This window comes from Mus caroli, unplaced genomic scaffold (genome assembly GCF_978045245.1).
Source record: "Mus caroli unplaced genomic scaffold, Mus_caroli_1 scaffold_19, whole genome shotgun sequence".
NCBI classification, from domain to species: Eukaryota; Metazoa; Chordata; class Mammalia; order Rodentia; family Muridae; genus Mus; species Mus caroli.
This window is the reverse complement of record NW_028227274.1, coordinates 7,614,747-7,641,140: the sequence shown is the minus strand read 5'-3', so window position 1 is coordinate 7,641,140 and position 26,394 is coordinate 7,614,747. Positions and strand designations below refer to the sequence as shown.

The 26,394-nt window shown below is 40.0% G+C and overlaps 1 protein-coding gene across 2 annotated transcripts in view; it reads left to right on the top strand.

The window, feature by feature from the left end:
• The first annotated feature begins 4,080 nt into the window (after positions 1–4,080).
• Positions 4,081–26,394, top strand: part of Esco1 (establishment of sister chromatid cohesion N-acetyltransferase 1) — a 43,282-nt gene continuing 20,968 nt past the window's right edge. Inside the window, exons 1-4 of one of the 2 annotated variants that reach the window (XR_015046103.1) lie at positions 4,081–4,525; positions 16,484–16,586; positions 17,048–19,158; positions 24,773–24,884. Coding sequence is in view for 1 of the 2 variants with exons in the window: in XM_021150797.3 (XP_021006456.1) it covers positions 17,620–19,158; positions 24,773–24,884 (1,651 nt within the window). In the remaining variant the exon portion in view is untranslated. The remainder of the gene's footprint in view (positions 4,526–16,483; positions 16,587–17,047; positions 19,159–24,772; positions 24,885–26,394) is intronic. The other variant, XM_021150797.3, reaches the window with a different exon arrangement.

Sequence of the window (26,394 nt, the reverse complement as noted above, 5' to 3'; positions counted from 1 at the left end):
GTCTTGAAAAACAAAACAAAACAAAAAAAGTACTTGTTTTTCTTTCATTTGTGGTTTCTAATCTTGCATCAGTTCAATATTTCTTCTCATTGACCAGTATCTGCAAAACCTGATCTCTCTCTCTCTCTCTCTCTCTGTTTCTCTGTCTGTCTCTCTCTCTGTCTCTCTGTCTCTCTCTCTCTTCCCTTGTTTCTTCGAGACAGGGTTTCTCTGTGTAGCCCTGGCTGTCCTGGAACTCACTCTGTAGACCAGGCTGGCCTCGAACTCAGAAATCCACCTGCCATTGCCTCCCAAGTGCTGGGATTAAAGGCGTGTGGCACCACTGCCAGGCAAACCTGAACTCTTTATTCTGTTTTGGAAGAGATTAAAAACTCCGTCAAGGATCATCATAAGTTTTGTTCCAAAGCAACTTGACAGATGACTTTGGAAAAAAAATAGTGGCAAAAAGCAAAACAAAATTTGTCATATATGATATTATAGAATAGCTGAGATTTAGTTAAATTACAAAGACCTTTATTATTGAATCAGATGTGTGAAATGCTCTTCAAAATATGAACAATAACGCTAGGAAAAGATGCCCCCCCCCATGTTGTACAGTGCAATCTTCTAAGCAAAAAACTAGTCACCATCTTTAGCAGATGAGCTGTACCTAAGTGCAAGAGTATTTCACCCTCCACTGTGCTTGTTGACTGTAGATCTCCCTCTGTAAAAGGAGGGGCTAGGGCTCTCATCAGAACTCAGTAGCTCCTCCCAGCCACAGTATGCAATTCAGCCCTGATTGTAAGTGGTTGCATGGGGGGAAGAGGGTGTCTATGGAAGCACTAGAGTATACAGGCAAGGAAGGGTAACTGAAGTGGGCTCCAACTGTGAGGGTTTGGGAACGCCAGCATCCACGTCAGGCCAGGTCTTTAAAATGCAGCTACTGTGAGTGACCTCTCATTCATGCTCTGTATCTAATCTCAAGAAACCTGATTGGTTTTCCAGGATGAACTGGTGGAATCATCCTCTGGTTTGCTGTTGGGAACCTTATGAAGAGGTAGACCAAAACATTTTTCCATTGCACATTTAAGTAAATGTATGTATGTATGTATGTATGTATGTATGTATGTTAGCATTTTGTCTAGGTTCTGGCCCACAGTTACCTGGCAATAGCCAGGTGTGCCTGACTCACTATAAAAGGGGAAAAGGGGCTGCTCGCGCTCTCTCTCTCTCTCTCTCTCTCTCTCTCTCTCTCTCTCTCTCTCTCTCTCTCGTTCCTGCTCCCCTTCTCTCCCCATTCCTTTCCCCTTCTCTCTCCACATGCTCATAGCTGGACTCCTCTCCTCTCCTCTCCTCTCCTCTCCTCTCCTCTCCTCTCCTCTCCTCTCCTCTCCTCTTCCCTTCCCTTCCCTTATCCCCACCCCCACCCCTGCCTTTCTCCCTCAATTCAACTCCCCTGGCTGTTCCCTTGTTTGAGGGTGGGGGGAGGGATGCCTCAGCATGGGCCTGCAGAGGCACCTCCTCCCCCCATACCTTACTGCACATCCATCAACCATATTCCTTCTCTCGTTATCTTTTAATAAAACACAACTCTGTGTGTGTGTGTATACACACACACACACATATATATATGTATATACACACACACACACACACACATATATATATGTATATACACACACACATATATATATGTATATACACACACACACACATATATATACACACACACACACACATATATATGTATATACACACACACACACACATAGATATATATGTATACACACACACATATATATATATATATGTATACACACACACACACACATATATATATATGTATACACACACACACACATATATATATATATATGTATACACACACACACATATATATATGTATATGAACATCTACAATAAACAGATTATTATTTTTTTTTTTTAGGTTTTTCGAGACAGGGTTTCTCTGTATAGCCCTGGCTGTCCTGGCACTCACTTTGTAGACCAGGCTGGCCTCGAACTCAGAAATCCGCCTGCCTCTGCCTCCCGAGTGCTGGGATTAAAGGCGTGCGCCACCACGCCCGGCTAATAAACAGATTATTAGTTACACTTTAAATTAAGTTTTTTTTTGTTTTTTTGTTTTTTTGTTTTTTTTTTTTTTTGAGACAGGGTTTCTCTGTGTAGCCCGGGCTGCCCTGGAACTCACTCTGTAGGCCAGGTTGGCCTTGAACTCAGAAATTCGCCTGCCTCTCCCTCTCAAATGCTGGGATTAAAGGCGTGCGCCACCACGCCTGGCTTAAATTAATTTTTAAGGAGCAGTGACAAGTTCTCCCTCTGTAGCCCAGGCTAGCCTAGAACTCATAATCTTTCTGTTTCCACCTACTCTATTCTAGAATTATAGTCCTATGCTATCTACATTGTTAATCTCAAATATTTGAGGAGAAATACAACCAACAGAAAGCATCATGACCAAATTAATTAAAGCAAGCTTTTAAAATTCATGTACATGGGCTGCCTATCCCTAAGGGGGAGTTTAAGAAGTCAGCATTGAATGAATATGAGGAAGACAAGTTTTTTATAGATCAGGGGTAGGTAGTTTCCGAATTGTGTGTGTGTGTGTGTGGGGGAGCGAGGTGGGGGGTTGGCAGGCAAAATAAACCAGGTACCAGGAGCATGTAAGCATAACAAGTTAGACGTTAGACATAAGAACCTCCTGAAACAAAGACTTGAGTGCAAGGTGGGCATAGCGACAATAGTCGTAAGAACCTATGAAACAACGGTAGGCTTGCAAGATGCTTATGAACAACTTTGTAAAATAAGGATATGGTTGCCTTTCCCTGGCACAGGCAGTACTGAACCATTCGCATAGCGCAATCCTTGAGAAACAGGTTTAATCAATCATAAAGAGGAGTGAGTCTAGCTTGTCTTTACTATAAGATGGTTCTTTGGCTGTTCAAGTCTAACATGGAAGTCGGCTGGTTAACCAATATAAGTCCCGGCTTCAAACAGCTTCTTTACCAACAATAAGCACATATGATTTCAAATGGTGTGACAGGGATTTTTATGCTCGTATGTAAAGCTAACAGAGCATACTGGCATACAGAGAATACTGGCCTTACTTAGGTCTACTTTGTAAGAATATGTACGTGTGTGTCCAAAACTAGTGAAGATAAACTGAATCATCCAACTAAGAAAACATCACTAGTTATCCACTAATCATAAAGCGAAGAGAAACTTTAGTTGGGCCATTTCCTATATGCCATTAAAGCATAAATCTGGAGCCTGGGTATGGAGGCTCAGAACTTGGGAAGTGGAGGCAGGAGGATGAAAGACAAAGTCATTCTAAGCTACATAGAAATTGAAAAGGCAGCCTAGGTTACGTCAAACTCAGAAAAATGAAAACTACTTTTGGCTCTTTCTTTGGATGTTTCTAAATGCCAGTCCGAATATCACCTTCACTAAACTTAGTGGAACCCCACAGTTTTGTTTAGGTTCTTAGCTCTCAGGTACAAAGCGTTGGTTAAAAAGGGCGAATCCTTGTGTGCTCTAGTGTAGTTTGAAGTAAAAGAGAATGGATATTGGATCCTGCCCCTTTTCTTTATATTGGCCCCTATTAAAGATCAAAGGATAAGAATCTTGGAAGAGATCCCACAGAAAGTGCTGGAACCTGGAGCAAATCATCAACATTTGGGGCCTGAGTGAGTTTATTTTAAAGGGGTTTTACAAATTTGTTACAATCTTCATTTAGCCGGGCAGTGGCGGTGCATGCCTTTAATCCCAGCACTTGGGAGGCAGAGGCAGGCGGATTTCTGAGTTCGAGGCCAGCCTGGTCTACAGAGTGAGTTCCAGGACAGCCAGGGCTCTTCAGAGAAACCCTGTCTCGAAAAAAAAAAAAAAAAAAAAAAAAAAAAACAGTTTTCATTTATGTTTGTGCGGGTGCATATGCAATGGCTGGCATGTTTAAGTCAGAGGACAATCTGCAGAAGTTAGTTCTCTTTCTTCTTCCATCTCGGGGCTCACAGGGGTCAACTCAGTTGTATTATTTGGCCGCAGGCAGGTTCACCTTTTGAGCCATCTTACTGGCCCCAAAGTGGGTGTGTGGCCGGAGATGACCGCGTGGACAAGCCGCCACCAACAGGGGGCGCTGCCCCGTCCCTGTCAGGCGTCCACCCGCGGAGGCGCGCACGCGAGGCCTCCCAACGCGCCTGCGCTGAGTGTGGACGCCAGCTTGCCTTCCACCCGACGCCCAGCTGTCGCGGCCGGAGTGGAAACTGCGTGACACGCGGAGAGCGTGGCGGCCATTTTCGTCTGCTGGGCGCGTCAGCTGAGCGGCTTGGGGTCCGAAGACAAGCGCCGCGCAAGCGCACCCACGGCGGCCTCAGGTAACTCCCATCTGACGGGAGAGGCGTCGCCACCGCCGGAAGTTTGGTGTTTGTGCCGCGGGGCGGCGTCGGCCGCCGCAGAAGCAGCTGAGCGTCTCCGGGTACCCGGATGTGAGGCGACCTGCGGGCTGCAGGAGAACCCCCGGCCGCGCAGCAGGAAGGTACGTGAGCAGCCCCCGCGGTCCCGCGGCTTCGCCACCTTCTCCCAGCCCCCGCGGAGAACGGACGGCTGTCCTTGCGTCCCGTCCTCAGGGTCGCGCTGCCGCACACCTCTTCCTCGTGTGTCCCGGCTCCTCTCACCCCCGGGAACCAGCTGGGCGGCTCACACACGCCGGCGCCCGAGGTGGGCGGCTGCTCGCCACCTGCCGCCGCCGGCCGCCTGTCACGGCTCGTGAGGAGCTGGGTGCCTCGGACGGCTGGAGGTGGCGCGCGGCCATGGCGACTGCGGACCGCCTGCGCTCCGACCCGCAGGTAGCCCTGGCCCGGTCCCCGCCCCCGCCTCCCTCCTTTCGTCCGTCTTCCTTCCGCCGTCGTTTCCCCTGCCTCCTGCAGTAGCCGGGCTACGGCCCCGGAGACTCCTGCTGACCCGGCCTGAGCCGAGCGGAGTGTGGGGGAATCCCGGCTCCGGGTCTTCATCTTGGGAGGGGAGCGATGTCCGGGTTTCCCATTTCAGGAAATAATGCAAGCTCGAGATGGGAGCCGGGGGACAGGTAGAAATAGGTCCTTTGAGAGCTTCAGGGAAGTTTCGTGTCGGTAGGGAGATGCGAGCGGAAGTGAATTGGGTCTTAGATTATAATTATAGCGAGGGTTTTATTTTGCAGAGGCAGAGTAGCCTGTTTGTCTGTTACCAAAAGTCTGAAAATCGGATCTCCACACCCCGCCTCGCCTCTAAGTGGAGCCTTGTGAAAATTAGACGGGCATAGAATTTTGTCGTGGGTTGTGGTAGGCCGGGGAGTAGGACGATAGAAGAAGTCAGCTGGGATGAGTTTCTTGTAGCAGGAAGCAATGGCAGCATATAGTACCTAAGTGGTATTACAAATTGCAAAATAGCTTTTTTTCCTCTTTTCCCTTTTCAGAGATTCACCTTGTAATTCAGGCAGGCCTGGAACTCAGATCCACCTGCCTCTGCTTCCCCAGAGCTGGGATTAAAGGCTAGTACCGCTAATGCTCAGCGCAAAACAGTATCTTATTTAGTAAAGTAATAAGATGTGACCTCTATCTAAATTTTTGAAAAGTAGGAATGAGGGGCCGAAACCGACAAGCTGAGTTTAATCTCTGATCATGTGGGAGGAGAGAACAGACTTGAAGGCTTGGGTGTCCACAATATACATACACATAAATAAGCAAATAGGAATGGACTGTGTGGTAGGGTTCTGTGTATATTGCTCAACATAAACAAAGTACTAGGTTCAGTTTCTAGGACCAGAAATAAGAAACTTGGTGAAATACTTCACCAAGACTTCAGTGAACTAAGCTGTATTCAGTTTCTCTGATTGTGTTTTACATAGGGTTACTAACACATGACTTTTTTTTTTTTCAATTTGAAAAAACTAAAATTTTCACTGAGACTTTCATTTAAAAAAAAGTGCTTAATTTGGAAGCTCCTTACTCAGAGCTTTAGCATTCTGAGGAAACAAATTGTAGTAGACACACTGTCCCTCCTTTTTAAAGGCATGATATTCCTTTTAGGCCAGGGCATTAGAATCTTAGTTCTTTGAACAAAATGTGTCCTGGCTTATTAGTATTTACATAATCCCTTTCTGAGGAAAGCACCATATTGTTTTTCCTCGTTCAGCTTTTGTTTTCTTTCTTTTTTGAGACAGTTTCTTTGTGTAAACCAGGCTGGCCTTGAACTGTGAGATCCTCAGGCCTCCTTTGGTGCTGCTGAGCACCAAAAGGAACCAAAGGTGTGTGGCGCCACACCAGGCGCAGCAATGTGATTTTGGAGTGAAAGAAATTTTGCAAGTTGCTGATTAGTATGTTATATGTAGTTATTTTATTATTACAAACATTTCAAACATTTAATATATTTCTATCATATTTACTCCTTACTCTTTCTTATTCCCCTGCCACTCTTTCTCATTCTCAACTAGTCCCCTTTTATTGTCATTATGTGTGTGTGTGTGTGTATCATGGAGGGGGAGATAACAGTGAGTTTAGTTAGACATTTTGTTTTGTTTTTTTTTTTTTGTTTTTTTTTTTTGAGACAGGGTTTCTCTGTGTAGTCCTGGCTGTACTGGAACTCACTCTGTAGACCAGGCTGGCCTGGAACTCAGAAATTCGCCTGCCTCTGCCTCCCAAGTGCTGGCATTAAAGGCGTGCGCCACCATGCCCGGCTCTAGACATTTTTTTTTTAAAGTTAAGATTTATTTATTTTATGTATATGGGTTGTGAGCCTTCATGTGGTTGTTGGGTATTGAATTTAGCACCTCTCCTTGCTCAGGTCAGACCTGCTTGCTCTAGTTGGCCCTGCTCACTTAGTCCCTGCTCGCTCCAGCCCAAAGATTTATTATTATAAATAAGTACACTGTAGTTATCTTCAGATGAACCAGAAGAGGGTGTCAGATCTCATTATGGGTAGTTGTGAGACACTATGTGGTTGCTGGGATTTGAACTCAGGACCTTTGGAAGAGCAGTCAGTGCTCTCACCCGCTTAGCCATCTCACCAGCCCTAGTTAGGGATTTTTATGGGATCACGTCTTAGAGTGCTTGCACTCAAAAGAAAATGTCTCTCCCTCTACCAGCCATTAACTAACTGCCTCTAGATCTTCAGGGAAGGATGAAGCCTCTTGAATATTCCCCTATTGTCGTCAAGTTTATTTTATTTTATTCTATTTTATTAATATTTGTCCCATGCAAGGGTTTTGTGCCTCCATTTAAATTGATACATTATGCTTCACAGATAGAACACTAAAGCTGAGTACAATTAACTCCCTTTGCAGGATGATTTTTTTTTTTTTTTGACTTGGTAATTCATCAAAACACAAGAGTTGATTATATTTGGAAATGACTAGGGTTGCATAATTCAAACCCTTCAATGTTTTCTTATAATAGTTGAGTATTTTTTCTATCCTGGAACTCACTCTGTAGACCAGGCTGGCTTCAAACTCAGAGATCCACCTGCTGTTACCTTCCAAGAGCTGGGGTTAAAGGTAGTGCCATCACCCTCCCTTCTAGTTACTAAATTCTTAAGCCTAGTGAGTGGGTGGAGAAAGGGCATAGTATCATGAGTTGATTGACAGTTGTTTTAAGTTGGCATTATGTATGATACCAGAAAGGTTTGTCAATGCAGCTCAGTGGTAGTGTTTGCCTAGTATGCGTGAGGCTCACATTTTTTGGTATTAGAGGTATGCGTGCGAGTGTGTGCACGTGAGTGCGCAAATGCATGAATGATGAGTATGTAGGTGAATTTTCTTGAGATTTCCACTTTTATGTGGGTTTCAAGTAGCTAGGCTGTTTTGGCAAATATTTTTACCTGCTGTGAACCATCTTGCCAGCCCTTGCTTGCATTCTGAACATGAGAGAATTTTAAATTACCTTATATTATAATCTTATAATTTAAGATTCAAATAAAGAAGAGATGACTGTAGAGCTAGAGCTTGTAAGAGAGAGACAGAAACCACTGAACATTAGGCTTTATCAGAAAACACAACAGGCCCTATAAACCTGAATGTAGTTCAGGACTCACAGGATTGCAGAGTACTGTGGTACAGCTCTGGGATTTGGCTTACCTTGTTTCAGTTCCTTAAATAGTAGGTGTTTTGTAATTGCTAATCTTTTTTGCTCAAATAGGTGAATTTGCCTTTTTGAACATTTTGCAGTATCTGGACAGTTTGACAATACTGGGAAAGGGATGCTGTTGGTATCTACTGGGTATAGGCCATGGATACATACTGCTTCAATACACCCTCTATTCACAGAGACAGCTCTTTGCAACAGGGCCTTTAGTCTAAAAATGTTAAAAGTGGCCAAATTGATAAATCTGGTTTATTATTGACTATTTGGGGGCTGCTCTGGGATCAGAAACCTACTCACGTGTTTTCATTCATTCATTCATTCATTCATTCATTCATTTGTGTGTGTGTGTGTATGAAGGGGTGGTTGGGGGAGAGATACTATGATGGAAGATAAAGGACAATTTATGAGAGCTCTTTTTACACCATTTGGGTTCTGGGATTGGATTAAGGTGATCAGGTTTGGCAGCCGCACCTTTGGCTGCTTGAGTCATGTCACTGGCCTCTCATTCAGAGCAGTCAGTGTGGAGAGACCCCTGGGATTATAGACGGTTGTGAGCTTCCCTGTTGGTTTTGAGAGTCTAGACTGGATCTCTGGGAAGAGTAGCCAATGTTCCTAACTGCGGAGCTATAATTCTTTTTTCCATTTAAAAATTGTTTTTTATGTGCATACATGAGTGTGTGTGTGTGTGTGTGTGTGCGTGCGCGCGCAAGTGTAGAGGGCATTACTGGAGATTGAACTTAGAACTTTACATACACATTAGACAGGTACAACTTTGCTTTTTTATTTTAAAAAAAAATTTATTTTTATGTGTATGGGTGTTTACTTGTATGTATGTCTGTATACTGTGTATGTGTCTTGTGTCCATGGAGGGCAGAAGAGGGCATAAGAATCCCTGACACTGGAGTCACAGGTGGTTTTAAACTGTCTAGTGGGCACTGGGGACTGAATCCAGGTCTTCTGAAGAGTAGCAAGTGCTCCTTACTGCTGAACAATGTTCCAGCTCTAAGCAGTGTGTCCCCCGCTCCTACTTGCTTTTGGATTTTTGAGACAAGGTTTTTCTGTGTAGCCCTGGTTGTTCTGGAACTCATATATCATATATATATATATATATATATATATATATATATATATTCCTATATTATCCCTTTTTTCTCTCCATCCCTTCTCTCCTTTCTCCCTAAAATTAGATAGGAAAGAAATAGAGGAAAGAAAAAGGAAGAAAAAAAGAGATCCTTGAATCCAACTTCCCTTACTTTGTTTCCTCCCTGTTCAGGAGCATTTAACCCTCCTTTAAATAACAACAAATATCCATCACCCACTGAATGACCAAAACCCACCCACCCCATTTCTTAGGAATAGGGCCTCGTCATCTAAAGTTGCTTCCTGCTGTCTGGGAACATCATCTCCTTTGGGGGCCCTAAGAAAATCAGGATATTGGCCAGTCTTAAGAAAGCCAGCTGCAACACTTGCTGTCCAAGCTCTGTTTGGTATGAAAGCAAGGGCTTGACTGAAGTCCTGATTGGAACAGTCTGACAGACCAGAACAAAGGGGCTTCTTCGCCATTTTGCTGTCCTAGAAGCAAGTTTTGATGAAACAGCTATTGAGGCAGTCTGAGGTTGGATGAAGCAGGATGCTTTTATGTCTCAGCATCATTCTTAGCATCTTCAAGCTTTCAACATATAAACTTTCAAAGGTAATATACATTTCTGCCATAACACATGTATGGAATGTGTGGTGTGTACAATGCAGGTAAAGATGAATCTCTGCTCTCTGTTTGAGCAGGTAAGGCATCTGTCTTTAAGTTAGTTTGGACTGTAACCAACTGTAATATACCTTTCCATTCATGTCACATGAAAGGATGGCATGATAAGTCCTGAGGACTTTATAGCCAACAAGATTTCTTGGCTATTCTTAGCTGAAGTCTTGGCTGGAGACATTCATGTCTCAGTTTCAGATCTGTTCCCATGTAAAGGGATCAATATATATGTTACCCACGGCATTCTTTTTGGTTTCTTCCTTTATGTGTGCAGCCTAGATCTTCTGGTGGCCTCCCGGTCAAATCTAATCTTTACTAATTTGGATAGAATCCATAGCTTTTCTTCTGTTGAAACAAAGACAAAACCTCTTCCCCAAATACAACACATTTCCTGCCTTTCATTCTGAAGCTAGGACACCCTTAAAATAGATGGGCTGTTCTAATTTAGCAGTTTTCCATAATCTAGTGTCTTTCAGCTTGCTGTTGTTTTTTGTTAGCATTTAAAAAATTTAAAGTCAGTCAATAAGGCGCTATCTCTGGGGGAGTCTTTGTTATCCCTTTTTGTTTGTTAAGCATCGCCTTTAATGTATGATTAGCACTCTCTACAACTGCCTGTCTTATAGGATTGTGAGATATGCCAGTAACATGTTTCATGCCATAATGTCTAAAATATTGTATTCTAATGGATACGTGTGTCAGAGCATCATTAGCTTCAACCTGTAAGGGCATTTCCAAGATAGCCATCACATCTAATAAATGTGCAATCTTAGAATCAGACTTTTCAGAATTCAAGACAGAAGCTCCTTGGAATTTTGAACATGCATCAACTGTATATTAATGTATGTACATATTTAAAAATTTTTTAAAACTACAAAATTAAACATAGCAGCTGTTATATAACATTGTTCTAAGGTGACTTCATTAAGCAGAATCTGTATTTTTAACTCAGTATATTGTCTCTCTATAGGTTGCCATTTTAATTTTTCAAACCTTTGTAGATTTTTCTCATCTCCATTTAACAAGGCTGGGAAAATCATTTTAGTTTTTAAAAAATTTTTATATTTTAAATTTTTATTTTATTTTATTAAAAGATTTATTTATTTATTATATATAAATACACTGTAGCTTTTTTCCAGACACACCAGAAGAGGGCATCCGATCTCATTATAGATGGTTGTGAGCCACTGTGTGGTTGCTGAGATTTGAACTCAGGACCTCCGGAAGAGCAGTCAGTGCTCTTACCCACTGAGCAAACTCTCCAGTCCTCATTTTAGGTTTTATAACAAATGTAGACTGCTATTTTTTAGTCTTGTTACATGGTGGTACTTTAGGCTTTGGATTGAAATTTTTGAAATTTTGATTTGAAACTTCATGATTCAAAGGATTATCTACATTTTGTTCTATTGTTTGTAACAGAGCAAGAATTTTTCTTTTTCCTAAGTCTGCCTTCTTTTGATTTCTCTTAAAAAGGATATGTAGTTGTAATTTTTGCTATACTGCCATGGCTCCTGGTATGTGAGTTCCTAGCCGCCCACCAGAGCCTTCTGGATTCTTGAATGAAAGCCTCCCTGCCCCCCCCCCCCCATGCCAGTTAATTTTAAGTGCCTTGACTAGCTCAAAGACTGGGCAGTTCTAATCCTCCCTGTGGCTAGCACATATTTCTTCTCCTGTACTCCTGGCTTAGCACCCTCTAATGCTGTATGTCATCTTTGTTGCCCTGGCTCCTCCTAGGCAGCTCCTTAGTCTTTACTGCCCAAGATGCTTCTGGGCAGCCCTTCTGGGGGCCGTATTTCTTCTCACCTACATTTCAGATGATTTTCCTTCTGCAGCTCTAAAACTGATCCATTTCGCTCCTAATTATGGCGATTCTCCCTTCCTTTTCTCACAGTTCCTAGCCTGCACAAATCTAAAGGTCCAACCTCAACCTATCTGCCCAGCCATTGGCCACTGGCTGTTTATTGATGATCAAAAACTGAATGGGGATAAAGATCTTCAGTATTTGGACACTCAGATTCCCAATTTTGGGGGCCCGATTAATTCAAAGCATTAGAACCAATCCTTAACAAAGATATATAAAATTGTAATCATTACTGAAAAAACAGTTATTCATGGATAAGTGAAATAAAATATGGAATCCAGAATGTGTTGTCATTATTTTTCTCTACATTTTTAACATAGAAAATGCTTTTCTCTTTTATGTCTAATTCCTTCAGAGACTTACTTTCTCCCTATAACTTTTTTCTTTTTTCCTTTGTTTTTAAAGATTTATTTATTTTATGTATGTGAGCACACTGTAGCTGTACAGATGGTTGTGAGCCTTCATGAGGTTGTTGGGGTTGAATTTTTAGAACCTCTGCTCACTCTGGTCAGCCCTGACCGTTCAGTCTTTGCTTTGGCCCAAAGATTCATTTATTATTATACATTAGTACACTGTAGCTGACTTCTGACACACCAAAAGAGGGCGTCGGATCTCATCACGGGTGGTTATGAGCCACCGTGTGGTTGCTGGGATTTGAACTCCAGACCTTCGGAAGAGCAGTTTGTGCTTTCACCCACTGAGCCATCTCACTAAGTCATCCCTCCCTATGACTTTCTGTATTCAGTTTCTCTGTTTCTTTAGTATTTAACATAGTATCGAAGCTACTTAGCTTGGTCAGAGGCTTGTGTCTGGGTTTGGATTTGTTTTGAGGGTTGTCTATGGTGCTCCTTCTGCTGTTCAGTTAGCACCTGGTGTTGGCGGCTGGCTCCACCCACCTACACTTGGTCCAGTGGGCTGCCCCGCTGGTTCTGCCTTGTACTGGTCATGGTCAGGCTTCTCTGACAGCCCCCCTCCCCAAACCCCCAACACACACATACAGTTCAGCTTCAGGCCTTCACCCATGAGCACTTGCTGGTAGTCTTAGGCCTTCATGCCTTACCATGCTTTATAAGAGTTGTCTTGTTCATGTGTCTCTTCACAGCAATAGAACAATGATTGACACATGGTGAGATTCTGTCTAAAACACTATAATGTACATTTTTATAATAAAATAGTGAATGAATTGAAAATAAAACTTAAAGTCAGGCTGTCATTTTGTTTATTTTATTATATAATTGTCATCAACGATACAGGTAGTGTTACAGTGATATTTATTGGGGTAGTTAGTCTATGTTGTAGGCTTTGATTTTTCTTTTTCATTTTCTTTTTTAAAAAAGATTTATTTATTTATGTAAGTACACTGTAGCTGTCTTCAGACACTCCGGAAGAGGACATCAGATCTCATTATGGAAGGTTGTGAGCCACCATGTGGTTGCTAGGATTTGAACTTGGAACCTGCAGAAGGGCAGTCAGTGCTCCTAACTGCTGAGCCATCTCACCAGCCCAGCTTTGACTTTTCAAATCCTACTTTAAATATGGGTTCTTAAATATTTTAACCTCCTTTCTAGCCCACCAGAGGTAGTAGAAAAGAAAGGTTATTAGGATAGTGGGGAAGTGGACCTGTTTGAAATTGTTCTTTGGAGCAGATCTTCGTTGTCAGGAAATCAGTAATTCAGTTCACAGGAATCCTCAGTGGCAGCTTGATTTAATTGCAAACACTTCACAATTATACTGGCAGTCCAGTTCAGCAGAGTCAGGATAGCAAACATGAGTCAGCAGTAGTGGCGTGACCTAACAGAAATAGCCAGGCCTCTGCTGAATTGGCACAAGTCAGCAGGGGCGAAAAGGTCTAATAGGGACGCCAGTAGAAGTTCTCTGCTGTGCTTCTCAATGAAGCAATGAAATGAAGATCAGTGAAGACAAAGGTGTAAGACCAAGAAGCGAAGCATTGCAAAGCTAGCTATGCATGTCTCCTCACTGTAGAATCCTAGTTACACTCCCTCCAAACATCACATGTCCTCTCACAGGTCTTGCCTCACCACGTGAGTCTGTCTTAGCGGAACTCAATGTGAATCTGTATCACTTGACATCAACCAGCCAGAGTCTGTGGAACCTGAAATTTTTTTTGGTACATTTTTCTCTATGGAGCCACAAAACATGGAACTCAGCAAATCAGTGTAAAGCGAACCAATACAGGCGTGTCTTTAGTGAAGAATCCTTCATCATGTTTTCTTTCATGTGTTTGCTTTAGCAAAACATTCTTTCACCTGTGTCCTCTTCAGCAAAACTGTCTGCTTGAGCGAAATATCCTGTCACTTAAGTCTGCTTCAGCAAAACATCATTTGTCATAACTCACTTTCCAAAGAAACCAGAAGTTTCCACTTCACTATGTTGATATGATAGTGAAACAAATATTGTGATTATGTTTCTATGCATTTATGTAGGTATATTTGTAAATTCCTAGAAATAAATTTTTTTGTAATTTTCTATTCATAATTTTAATTTTGCCTCTATATAGAGGCTCTGTTATACATGTTATATGTGTGTGGGCATATACATGTGGATGCCAGGGGTATTCTCCCCCTTACTTTTACTTATTTAGCAACAAGGTTACACCAATTACCCCTGGGTAGCCAGGAACTAGCCACATGTAGATCAGGCTGGCCTTGAATTCTCAGATCCGTCTGCTTCTTTCGAGTGCTAGGATTAAAGGCATATGCAGGCATGTCTGGCCATACTTTTTGATGACATATCTGAAAATATCTTTGTTTTAGACTCATAGTTAACTCTTTGGGTAAAATACTATACTTAGAGCATGATTTTCTTTCAGCATTTTGAAGGATTTTGCATTTTCTTGCTTGTAATGTTGACATCAAAACAGTTAATTGTAATTCTGATTATTTTTGTTGTTTAATTTTTCAAGATGGGGTCTTACTATATAGCTCTGCCTGTCTTGGAATTCACTTTGTAGACCAGGCAGCCTTGAACTCAGAGATCCCTCTGCCTCTGTATCCTGAGTGCTGAGATTAAAGGGTGCACTACCATGCCTGGCTTCCATGGGTGGTTCTTAAGTGGGTTGATGTAATTGTTATTTTTTTAAAGGATTTATTTATTATTATTCATAAGCACACTATAGCTGTCTTCAGACGCACCAGAAGAGGTTGTCAGATTTCATTACGGGTGGTTGTAAGCTACCATGTGGTTGCTGGGATTTGAACTCAGGACCTTTGGAAGAGCAGTCAGTGCTCTTACCCACTGAGCCATCTCACCAGCCCTATGTAATTATTTTTTAAGATCTATTTATTCATTTTTAATTAATGTACATGTGCCCCACATGAACATGTGTGCACATATTCTTGCAGGTGCACATAGAGGCCAGAGAACATTGGATCCTCTTAAACTGGACTTAAAGATGGTCGTGAGCTACCTGATGTGAATTCTGGAAACCAAACCTGAGTCCTTTGCAAGAAAAATAAATTTAGTCATTGGGCCATCTTAACCATTGCCTTTAGTCCTTTCATTTTAATATCTATTTCTGTTTGTTAACTTATTTTTTGAGTTTCCTGTAGCCAGAGGATGGCTTTGAACTTGTGATCATCCTGCCTTTATTTCCCAAGTGCTGGGACAAGTACATACAGACTTGATATTACGAGGTGCTGGAGATCAGAGACCTGCAGAGTTTTGTATATTCGAGACAATCACTTCACCAAATGATCTGCATTCCAGCTTGTATTTTTTTTTTTACTTCTATTTGTTATTTCAGTATTTTTCATCTATTTCATAGATTTTCTTATCCTTTACCTACTCAATGTTTTAATTAAGCTAGCTTTAGTTATGTGACTCAATTTTTTATACATATATGTGTATAGGTTTTCTTCATGTAATTTTGCTTTGTTAGTTTAATCCATTCTGTTGCATGTAGCTTTTCACTACCCCGCCTTAGCTTTGTGAACAGGCCACACTACTGGCCCCCTCCCAGCTTCCCTTGAAGACACAGATAAAAGACACAGACACACAGTTGTTCAATATCAACTTGCCTTCTTGGCACAATTGCTGGGCGCTACTATCTCCTGTTTGAAAAAAAACGTGCCCTTATTATTACTCTTAGCTCCCCACCTCCCACCTGCCCTAAACTTTAGTGCCTAGTCCCTTCTAGCCCCTTGCTAAAGCCCCTGACCACCTACCCACTCTGTTTTGAGATCTCACATGGCTCTTCAGCCCTTCTCCATCAGAAGCATGGTGAAACTCTCTCCTTCCTTATGTCTTCCTTTTCCTCCGGGGACCCAGAGGGTCTGCCTGTACCTTCTACACATCAGTTGGCCCATGGCTTTCTTTACTGAGAGATCAAGAACCAACTGGGAAACAGGACCTTAGCATCAGCACTACCCCTAAACCATTTAATGTTTACATTGTGAATTGTTTTTTTTTTTTATTTTAAAACTTTTTTTTCACAGTATATAATGGATGTATACTGCTCTAATGGATGAATATACCAGAGTATACTTCAAGGTAGAAATAATGAAATTAAATGTTGTGTGTGTGTATACATATATACATATATATGTGTGTGTGTATATATGTATATGTATATGTATATGTATATATATATATATATATATATATATATATATAAAAGCTGTGGTAAGTATGGTAAGTATTAGTGTTATGATCAGGGTAAAATTAGGATTATAGGATGTTATTTGGATCAGAGGTTAGTAGATAAGTACATTGTTATCTTTTAAAACATTGTAATTATTATTTTTTTAGGTGCTGTATAATGTATTAAGAAGAGACTATAAGGAATGGTTTTATCAGATTTTCTTGAGTTATGGTGGCTGAAACATCAGTTCTATCTTGTGGGAAAAGAACTGTAAGTAAATCTCGGGATACATTTTTTTAAGTATAATATGTTTTTAATAAGATAAATTGTTATTGGAGATTATATTTGGGAGAGGTGAGAGAGATGGCTCAGTGGTTTAGAATACTTGTTGCTTGTGCAGAGGATCTGGGTTCAATGTCTAGCACCTACACATTGACTCAACCATCCAAATCATGAGCACCTCCCGTTCCAAGATCCAACATTCCTTTCTGACCTCTGTGAGTACCAAGCATGCATGTGGTGCACATGTATTCAGGCAAAATATTCATGCACTTAAAATAAGTCTAAGATGATAGAAAAAAATATTTGGGAGACTTAATTATTATTCTAAAGATATACTCTAAAAGGAATTAAAATTTATTTAAATTGAGTTTATTAATTTTTTCTGCATAGTATTATTGATCTGTTTCTTGGATTATATAAAACTTAATGTCTATCTTTTAATTTTTCAGAAATGGCAGCACAAAAGGAAATCTATATTAATAGAGTACTTTACTAAGCGAAGGAGATTAAATAGAAGCCACAAACCAACAAACTTGGCAAGCAAGGAAAGAAACCGGTTAGCCATAAGACATGTTACAAATTCATCAATGTCCAGTAGCTGTAGACTTCAGAAGAAAAAACTTTTCAGAAATTTTGTCAAAGCAGACAGGTCAGTGATAAATAACTCCTCTAGTAATAGGGTTAGGCCGGAAACTAATCATAATTAAAACAAATTGGATCTGAATGAAGTTTATTTTCATTAAAAAAATAAAAACTTCTGAAAACATTAAATTAGAATTTTCTCCAGATTTTCATTTCCCTATCCAGCAGAAAGCAAGTATCTTTCAACATTCATGCCAGCTTTTCTCATGTCTTAGAAATTGCCAAGAGCAAAATTACTTGAAACAACCTGGTATTTTTGTTGGAAATGTACATCAGTATAAGTTAAAGTTGATTTCTAAGATCTACTCCTTAGTGATCTGTACCTACCTGGACACAGTCCTCAAAAACTCCTCAGAAAGAAAGACATTACTCAGGAATAATGTCCATTCAGGAGAAATCAAAAGAAAATTCCTCCATAGTTACTAAAGAAAGTGAAGATGAGAATTTAGAACAAGAGGTTGAAGGTTCTCAGAACAGTTCAGCAAAGAAGTCAGGCTCCAAGGAAGCTGTAAAGTCACCGGTTAGATTTTCCAACAAAAGTAAAACAAATCAGTCTGAATTTGGAATGCGAATGAGTACAAGGTCAGCATCATGTCCAGCTGATAAAAATGCTACTAACTCCTTTAATAAAAATACAGTAACTTTGAAGGGACAATCACAAGAATCTTCAAAAACGAAGAAATTATGTCAGGAAAAATTATCACTTGGAATCTTGAAAGGGAATGAACAGCTTCACCGTAGATCACAAAGACTACAACAGTTAACAGAGTGTACAACCAGGTCTTTGCGCAGTAGAGAGATTCATGGTCAAATTCAAACAGTTAAACAGAATCTGCAATCAGCAAGAAGAGAACAGTGTAACAGTACTCAAAGTAAATGTAATAAGGTTAAAGTAAATCAAAAGCATGTGAAAAGAAAAGTGCTTGAAATCAAGTCTGATTGTAAGGAGGACAGGCATTCAGTTACCAATGAAGTAATAAATTCTCCCAAAGGAAAGAAGCGCAAAGTCCAGCATCAGACAACTTCTACTTGTAGTTCTCAGTGCAGCCAAGGCTCTGACAAATGTCTCCAGAAGACTAGTAGAAAAGAAGAAATAAGACCTGTGCCTGTAACTGCTGATACTAGAAAATTAAAAGCAGCTACTTCAGTGGTCTCTAAAAAGAATGAACTGAGGAAATCAGCTCATACACAAGTGAGTACTAGCACAAAATGCCCCCAAATCCCACTGCCACTAGTGCCTGAACACAGTGATGACCAGGAATTGGAGCAAGCTGGAAAGAGCAAAAGAGGTAGCATTCTCCAACTTTGTGAAGAAATTGCTGGTGAAATTGAATCAGATACTGTAGAGGTAAAAAAGGAATCATCATGTGTGGGAAGTGTAAAGGAGGAGAAGCCTGCAGAAGTAAAACTGCAAGGGACCGATGCTGACAGACAAATACTCCATCATAAAGAAACCAACCAGGATGTGCGCTCTAATCGGTTCTTTCCCAGTAGGAAAACAAAGCCTGTGAAATGCGTACTAAATGGAATAAATGCCTCAACTAAGAAGAACTCCAACTGGACTAAAATTAAACTTTCAAAATTTAACTCCGTGCAGCAACATAAATTGGACTCTCAAGTGTCTCCTAAGTTGAACTTATTACAAACTGGTTTGTCAACATCAGTTTTAGAAATGCCTCATCCAGTGTCCCAAAGTACATTTTTAGAGATGAAAGCGCATGGTAATATAACTTGCCAACGGGATAAAATGAAAGGAATTAAATCTGAAGAAGTTAAAATTAATAATATTGCAATTGAAATTAATAAAACCACAAAAAGGGCTCCTGGAAATTGTAATTTGGATAATCATATTAAACCCTCTCCTGACTCATCATTGGATAATCAGATGAAGCATTCTTGTGAGTCGGCACCAGATCAGGTAATCCTCTTTATCACGTAGTAGAGGGGCCAAGTGCTTTCTACACACTTACTAACTATTCAAAACACCTTTTCTTAATACTTGATAAAATTGTTAAGGCAGCCTTACAGTGGTGAAACCGAGCACCTGAGTGTTTCACCTTTATGCATATGTGTCTCCTGTTTCCTTGTTTTCCTTGGTTCTACCATTTGTATTTTATGGAAACTATAACTGAACTGCTAGCCTTTAAATTTAACACACAGATGTAGTTGGGTTTTTTTCTCTCTTAAAAAAAGAATTATAGCAACAGAAAGCGTATCTCTTTGTGATTTGAAACCTAGAACTTAATGCCAGTGTGGTGGTGGAGCATGCACCCAGCACTCAGGCGGCAGAGGCAGGTGGCTACACAGAAAAACCCTGTCTTGAAAAACAAACCAACAATAAATAAATCTGGATCTTAGAATTTGTGTGGGCTGGGGATGTAGCTTAGTAGTAGAGGGCATCCATGAGTCCTCATCCCACCCCAGCCCCCCCAACAAAAAAAAAATCCCAAAAATTTATTTTAAAAGAATGCCTTTTTGTTGATTTGTATGGCAATTTTGAACAGTTGGCAAGGGAAATTACTAGAGGTATAAATCATTATTTTACGAGGACTATTAGTGCTAACTTTTTTTTTAGTGATGCTGAGGATCAAAGCGAGGTGAGTATTAATGAAAGCTTGGCAATCCTTACTACCACTAACCTATATCTACAAAATTAGGAATTAATAAAAAATAATTGAAATCCAGAACTCTGTGTCTGAAAAATCTAATGCTTACCTTGAAAATTATTTTCAATATTTATAAAAAAGGTAAAGCTTTTCCTTTCTAAAGCCGTGGAATGCTGATTAAAAATTTCTCATGTGTAGAACTTGGGTGCTTTCTATAATACAGGTGAATTTATATAATATTTAATTTTATGAGAAAACTGAGAACAGAACGTGAAATACGTCCCGTTTGGTGATACATTTTAGGGCTGGTACATAAATATTCTAGTTCTTAGCACGGAGTGCCTAATAAACCACACCCTAATATCCTGAACATCAGAAAAATCATATGAGCAAAGAGGTCGTTGTTAATAGATACAAGTCACTTTAGAGAGTTTGGGATGGTTAAAATTCATTTTAGAGACACAGGAGCTATGGGTAGTATGGAATGAGACAGGATTTATGCAAAAGCAGTGAAAATCAGTGTCCGCTGTTTGAAAATTGAAAACCAAAGTGAACTTAAAGAGAACGGATAACAGTTGGTGCTTTTAGATTGAATTTTCCGTATGAATGAGAATGAAAGCATGAGTTGAAGATGATCATTCAAACTGTGTAATAGATCATGGCAGTAATTAGAAGTAAGCAGTGAATAGTATTATGAGCAAGTTGTTCTAGGAATGTAGTTTAATGGTGGTCTGCTTGCCTAGCATGCAATATTCTGGTCTAGTTTCAGATCCAGTGATGGAAAATGGGGCTTTTTAATTTAGGGTTGTGTCTCCCAGTGTAATGGTTGAGTGTATCTTCTAGCTCCTGCTGCATAGATGCTTTTCAGAGCTTCAGAGGTGGTTAATGAGGTGGGTGGAGAGGTGGCTCAGCGCTTAAGAGCACTGACTGCTCTCCTGAAGGTCCTGAGTTCAATTCCCAGCAACCACATGGTGGCTCACAACTATCCGTAATGAGATCTGACTCCCTCTTCTGCCGTGTCTGAAGACAGCTACAGTGTGCTTACATATAATAATAATAAATATTTTTTTTTTTAAAGGAGGTGGTTAATGAGAAAGGCAAGAAACCAAATGTATTCCTTTGGACTAAGCTGGGCTATAAGTAATGTTTACACACTGCTTGCCCTGTCTAATACCAATCTTAGTGACAATATTGAGTGTGTGCAGATCTTCATTGTAAGAACAGTTCTAGACACTTGTTGATGTGTTAACATTTTTGTATGTTTTGAACTTCTTGAGTATTTATTCAGAATTTAATAGCAGTGAATTAATACAAGTTAACATCTACTCAGATTTGAGAAAATTAGAATTTTTTTTTTTTTAAAAAAAAAAGCTACTTCAGATTTTAAAAAGTAAAGCAAACCGGATCTTGGGGCCAGAGCCCTGCAATCCCAGCATCTTGGAAAGCAAGGCAGAAGGATGGATTTGTTCCAGGCCTCTCTCTAGTTAAATGTGCTTCCTCACTGCTTCTGATTTTATTTTTATGATTTTATGTATGCATGTACAAAGAATACCTAGCTTTGTGTGTATTTTTAATTTTATATAAATAGCAGTATTTAGTATTTATGTAAAACTTCTTGAATTTTGTTTTGTGCAGTCAGCATTTGATTCATGAGAATTAATAGCTGCAAAAGAAGTTCTCATCAATTCAGTTTTTTCTTTAATTTTAGATTGTATTTTTTAACATGAGCAGTGTACTCATTATCATAATGTGATTAAAAAAGTGATAGTCACCATTTCTTTTAGAGCATGCTTCAGTACCTGCTACATCCAGGGTACTGGATATGTTTTCTGCTTTACAGAATTTATATTGTAGCACTCTAAGGAGGAAGGTAGAATGGCTTAACTTCCCCTATAGTTTTAGGTATTGTTTTGGTGTTTGTTTGTTTGTTTTCAAGACAGGGTTTCTCTGTATAGCCCTGGCTGTCCTGGAACTCACTCTGTAGACCAGGCTGGCCTCAGAACTCCGAAATCCACCTGCCTTTGCCTCCCGAGCGCTGGGATTAAAGGCGTGCGCCACCACCGCCCAGCTGCTTTTGTTTTTTGAAACAGGCTTTCTTTGTGTAGTCTTGGCTGTTCTGAACTCACTCTGTAGACCAGCCTGGTCTTGCGAACTCAGAGATCCGCCTGCCTCCGCCTCCCAAGTGCTGGGATTAAAGGCGTGCGCCACCACTGCCCAGCCCTCTTATAGTTTTTATTTAATGACTATTTCCTCTGTAGTATGCTAAGGAAAGAATCATAAATCCCAGTCACAGTCTATATTACAAATTGTTATTCAGATAAGAAAAGTAAGGCTTGATTTGCGTGACTTAACTGATTTAGTGACAACTTAAAGTAAGGATGGCTGACTTCAGAGTTCATCCAGATTTAGTGTTGGGATACAACTCAGTGGCAGAGTGTATGTTAGCATGCCCAAGGACATAGGTTCAGTCCTTAGTACTGAATAAAAATTCAGACAGATTTATAGTTATAGAATAAGGAAATGTAAACAAACTTTTCATTATTCAGATCTGAAATTTTCTTCTTTAAAACAAAACAAAAAAACTTACTTTGTAGATCAGGCTGGCCTTGAACTCATGGGGGTCTATTTGCCTCTGTCTTTGAGTGCCTAGTTCTTCTATTTTTTAATTATTTTATTTTATATGCATTGGTGTTTTGCCTGCATGTGTCTGGGCGAGGGTATTGGCTCTTCTGGAACTAGAGTTACAGACAGTTGTGAACTGCCATGTGGGTGCTAGGAATTGAACTCAGGTTCTCTGGAAGACCAACCAGTGTTTGTAATCACTGAGCCATCTCTCCAGCCCTTCTTCCATTTCTAAAAGATTTATTTTTATTTATGTAGGTGTGTGTCTTTGAAGTGAGTATATGTGTGCAGGTGCCTGTGCGGTATGAAGAGGGAATGAGAGCCACATGAACCAGTTATGAGCCACAGGACACGGGTTGTACGAACTATACTCAGATTCTCTGAGAGAGCAGCAAGTACTCTAAAACAGCTGAGTTCTCTCTCTAGCCTCCTTTCCCCACATTTTTAATGTGCACGCTTGCATATGTATGGGCATGTGGAGGTCCATGGTTGATGTTGAAAATCATCCTGAGTCACTCTTCTACTTTATTCAGTGAGGTGAGGTCTCAGTTAAATCCAGAGTGCGCCTATACAATTGATTTCACTAACCAGATTGCTCTGGGGAATCTTCTTCCTGTCTCTGCCTCCTGGGAGGTTTGAATTACAGGGACACTGCCATATCCCTATGGCATTTAAGAAGCTATGGTAATCTAAACATGGTCTTCATATTTCCTCAACAAAGACTTTAACTACAGAGCCATTTCCTCAGTTTCAGATAGAATTTTAAAGCTCAATTATCTTAAATCAATTTACTAACATTAGCAGAGAGAAGACTCACTAATAATGTGATTGTTTTCATTAAGATTTTTTCAGTATAATTGACTTTCGGGAGAGAGAACAGTGACTTGATACTCAGGGTCCTGCCATGTAGCCCATACCAGCCTTGAACTCAGAGTCCTCCTGCTTTAGCCTTCTGGTTGTATTCTAGGATTATAGCCGAGTACCATCACACTTGCTTCTTGCTTTTACTTTTATTATTATTATTATTAAAACATGTTTTAAAGTAGTGTTATGGGCTAGAGAGCCAAGCAGCTAAGAAATCGTACTGCTCTTAGAGAAGAATTGAACTTGGTTCCCAGCATCCACATCCGGATGCTCACAACAGGTAGCTTGAGGGGAATTGGACACCTTTTTCTGCACTCCATTGTCTCTAACACTCAACGTGAACCCTCCTAAAACACACATACACACACACACACACACACACACACACAAAATAGTGGTACCTGTTCATTGTAATAATTACAGAGCTACAGAGTTGATTCTATATTCTTCTTACTAATGGATTAATGCTTTGATAAAGTTATGAATTGAAGGTTCTTGGTAGTAAATAGATAATTATACGTTTTTTAAAAAAGTTATTGATGACTAAACTGATTAGAATAGAAAATGAGAAGTTAGCAGGGTAGTGGTGGCACACGCCTTTAATCCTAGCACTTGGGAGAGAGAGGCAGGCGGATTTCTAAGTTCAAGCCAGCCTGGTCTACAGAGTGAGTTCCAGGACAGCCAGGGCTACACAGAGAAACCCTGTCTCAAAAAACCAAAAAAAAAAAAAAAAAAAAAAAAAAAAAAAAAACCAAAAAAAAAAAAACCCAAAACAACAACAACAAAAAACCCAGAGAGAGAGAGAGAGAGACAGACAGACAGACAGACAGAGAGAAGTGTGTGGAAATGTAGATGATGGAAGTAATTGGGAAAAATTGAGGAAGAGAGGTTAATTTTTAAGTGGTATGTTGAAATTTTATAAGGGAAAGGATAACTGTAGTAAATTAACAGGTAAATTTAAATATATTTTACTTGGTTACATAAAATACTGTCATTTAAACATACTTATGTGGGTGTATACAGTTCAGATATGAACTTTGAAGAAAAGCATGGAACTAGATGACTGTGGAAGATACCTAAAATTTTTTTAAATTTTGTTTTGGTGCTTTGAGGTAGACTTTCACTGTGTAGCCCTTGCTGTCCTAGAATTCCCTAGGTAGACCAGGATGGCCGTGAACTAACAGAGAGCTGTTGACTTCTCTGCCTCCTGAGTGCTGGGATTAACAAGTGAGATGTTTTAAATTTAGCATGGGATTAATGGTAACTGATGCTCCAAGGGTAACCCTTGGCAGGATCATGGATGTGGACCTAACGGTGTATCTGTGAGGATTACTCCAATGACTTAGCTTAAGAACATTTTTAGCAGGCACAATTTGCTGAAAACGATTAGGGGTAAGCTCCAGAGGGTGACTTAAGATTGTTGAAATTCTATGTGTTCAGAATCTCAGCATATGTTCAGCATCTGAGGTGGAGGCTAATCCATTAGGAAACACTGCTGCTGTCTCAACTCTTCTCAGTCAAGCTAAGATTGATGAGGACAGAACATTTCCAGGTAATACTTTGAAATTTTTATTTGATTTTTACAGTGGTCAGTGCCATATTTGTTGCTGTTTGAGAATATTTTCATGGGAAACAGGCTTGTTGACCATTGCTGTATTTTTAAAAATAGGTTTATTTTACGTTTATTTATATGTCACTTTGCATCACATGTGTGTATATGTCCTGGAATAGGGCAGCAGATCCCCTGAACTAGACCTTGCAGTGAGTGCTGGGAACTGAACTTGTATCCTCTGCAAGAGCATCAAGTGTTCTTAGCTAGTGAGTCATCTCTAGCCCTTGCTATGGTTTTTAAATTTGTGGTTATCATTAATTCTTTCAGTAGAATTTCTTCTATTGACTGTTTTGTGGCAGAACCTAAATACTATCTTTGTCCTGCCTACCACAAATTCTTTGGTTTCTATAGCTCCTATTTTGATATTCTCTAGAGAAGTGATTTTTAATGAATTGCTTAAGCTGGGGATATTCCTCAGACTTTATCTGTTACTTGTGTTTTACCTTTGTGGGTTTTCCTCAGTACTCAGTGAGTCTGTTTTTGAATTAAAGGTTTAACTATGCTTCAAGTTTTCCACTTACAATGTTCAAACGCTTTATTTTTAATACCTTGTGATTTTTAATATTAGATGAACTGTTGGATGAATATTGCTCACCTATGCTCACATGAAGCAACAGAGGATCTATATTATTATTAGAGTATTATTTACTCTAAAGGAAAGATACACTTGAAGTAGAGTGCTGTGGTCAGCGACCACTCAGGTGTACCTGAGTGCCTGCAGTTTACTCAAGTAGGGGAGGGATGAGTGTAATACAGTCATGGGAAATGCATTTACATAAAAGTAAAGTATCTTTATTAAATTTAATTATGTACATAGTTAAGATTCTAAAAAACATACCATTTTAAACAAAAATATATGAAAAATGTTTTCATATATTTCCATAAAGAGTTCAGTCATGTAGACATTGAGCCAATTTCTTTTCTTTCGTATTTGTTAATGGTTTCTGAAATGACAAGATAAACTAAATCTACTGGATCTCTTTGCTGCTCCTTAGTCTGAGTTTGTACTGTATAGAACTTTCTGCTTCTTTTTGAAAGGTAATTTCTAAAAGGAAGTTTTTATTTTTATTAGAGGTTTTATTTTAGAATTTCAGTTAATTTTGGGATTATAATTATACCATTTCCCCTTTTCTTTCCTCTCTCCAACCCTGCTTGCTCCCTTTCATATTCATGGCCTCCTTTATTAAAATAACTTCTTGCAGCTGGAGGGATGGCTCATTGGTTAAGAACACTTGCAGAAAACCTAGGTTCGGTTCCCAGCAACCACGTGGTGGCTTAAAACTATCTGTAACGTTAGCTCAAGGGGGTCTAACACTTTCTCCTTTCCTCCTTGGTCACTGCATATGTACTGTGTAATTATAAAAAACAATCGGGCTGGAGAGATGGCTCAGCAGTTAAGAGCAATGACTGCTTTTCCAGAGGTCCTGAGTTCAATTCCCAGCAACCACAT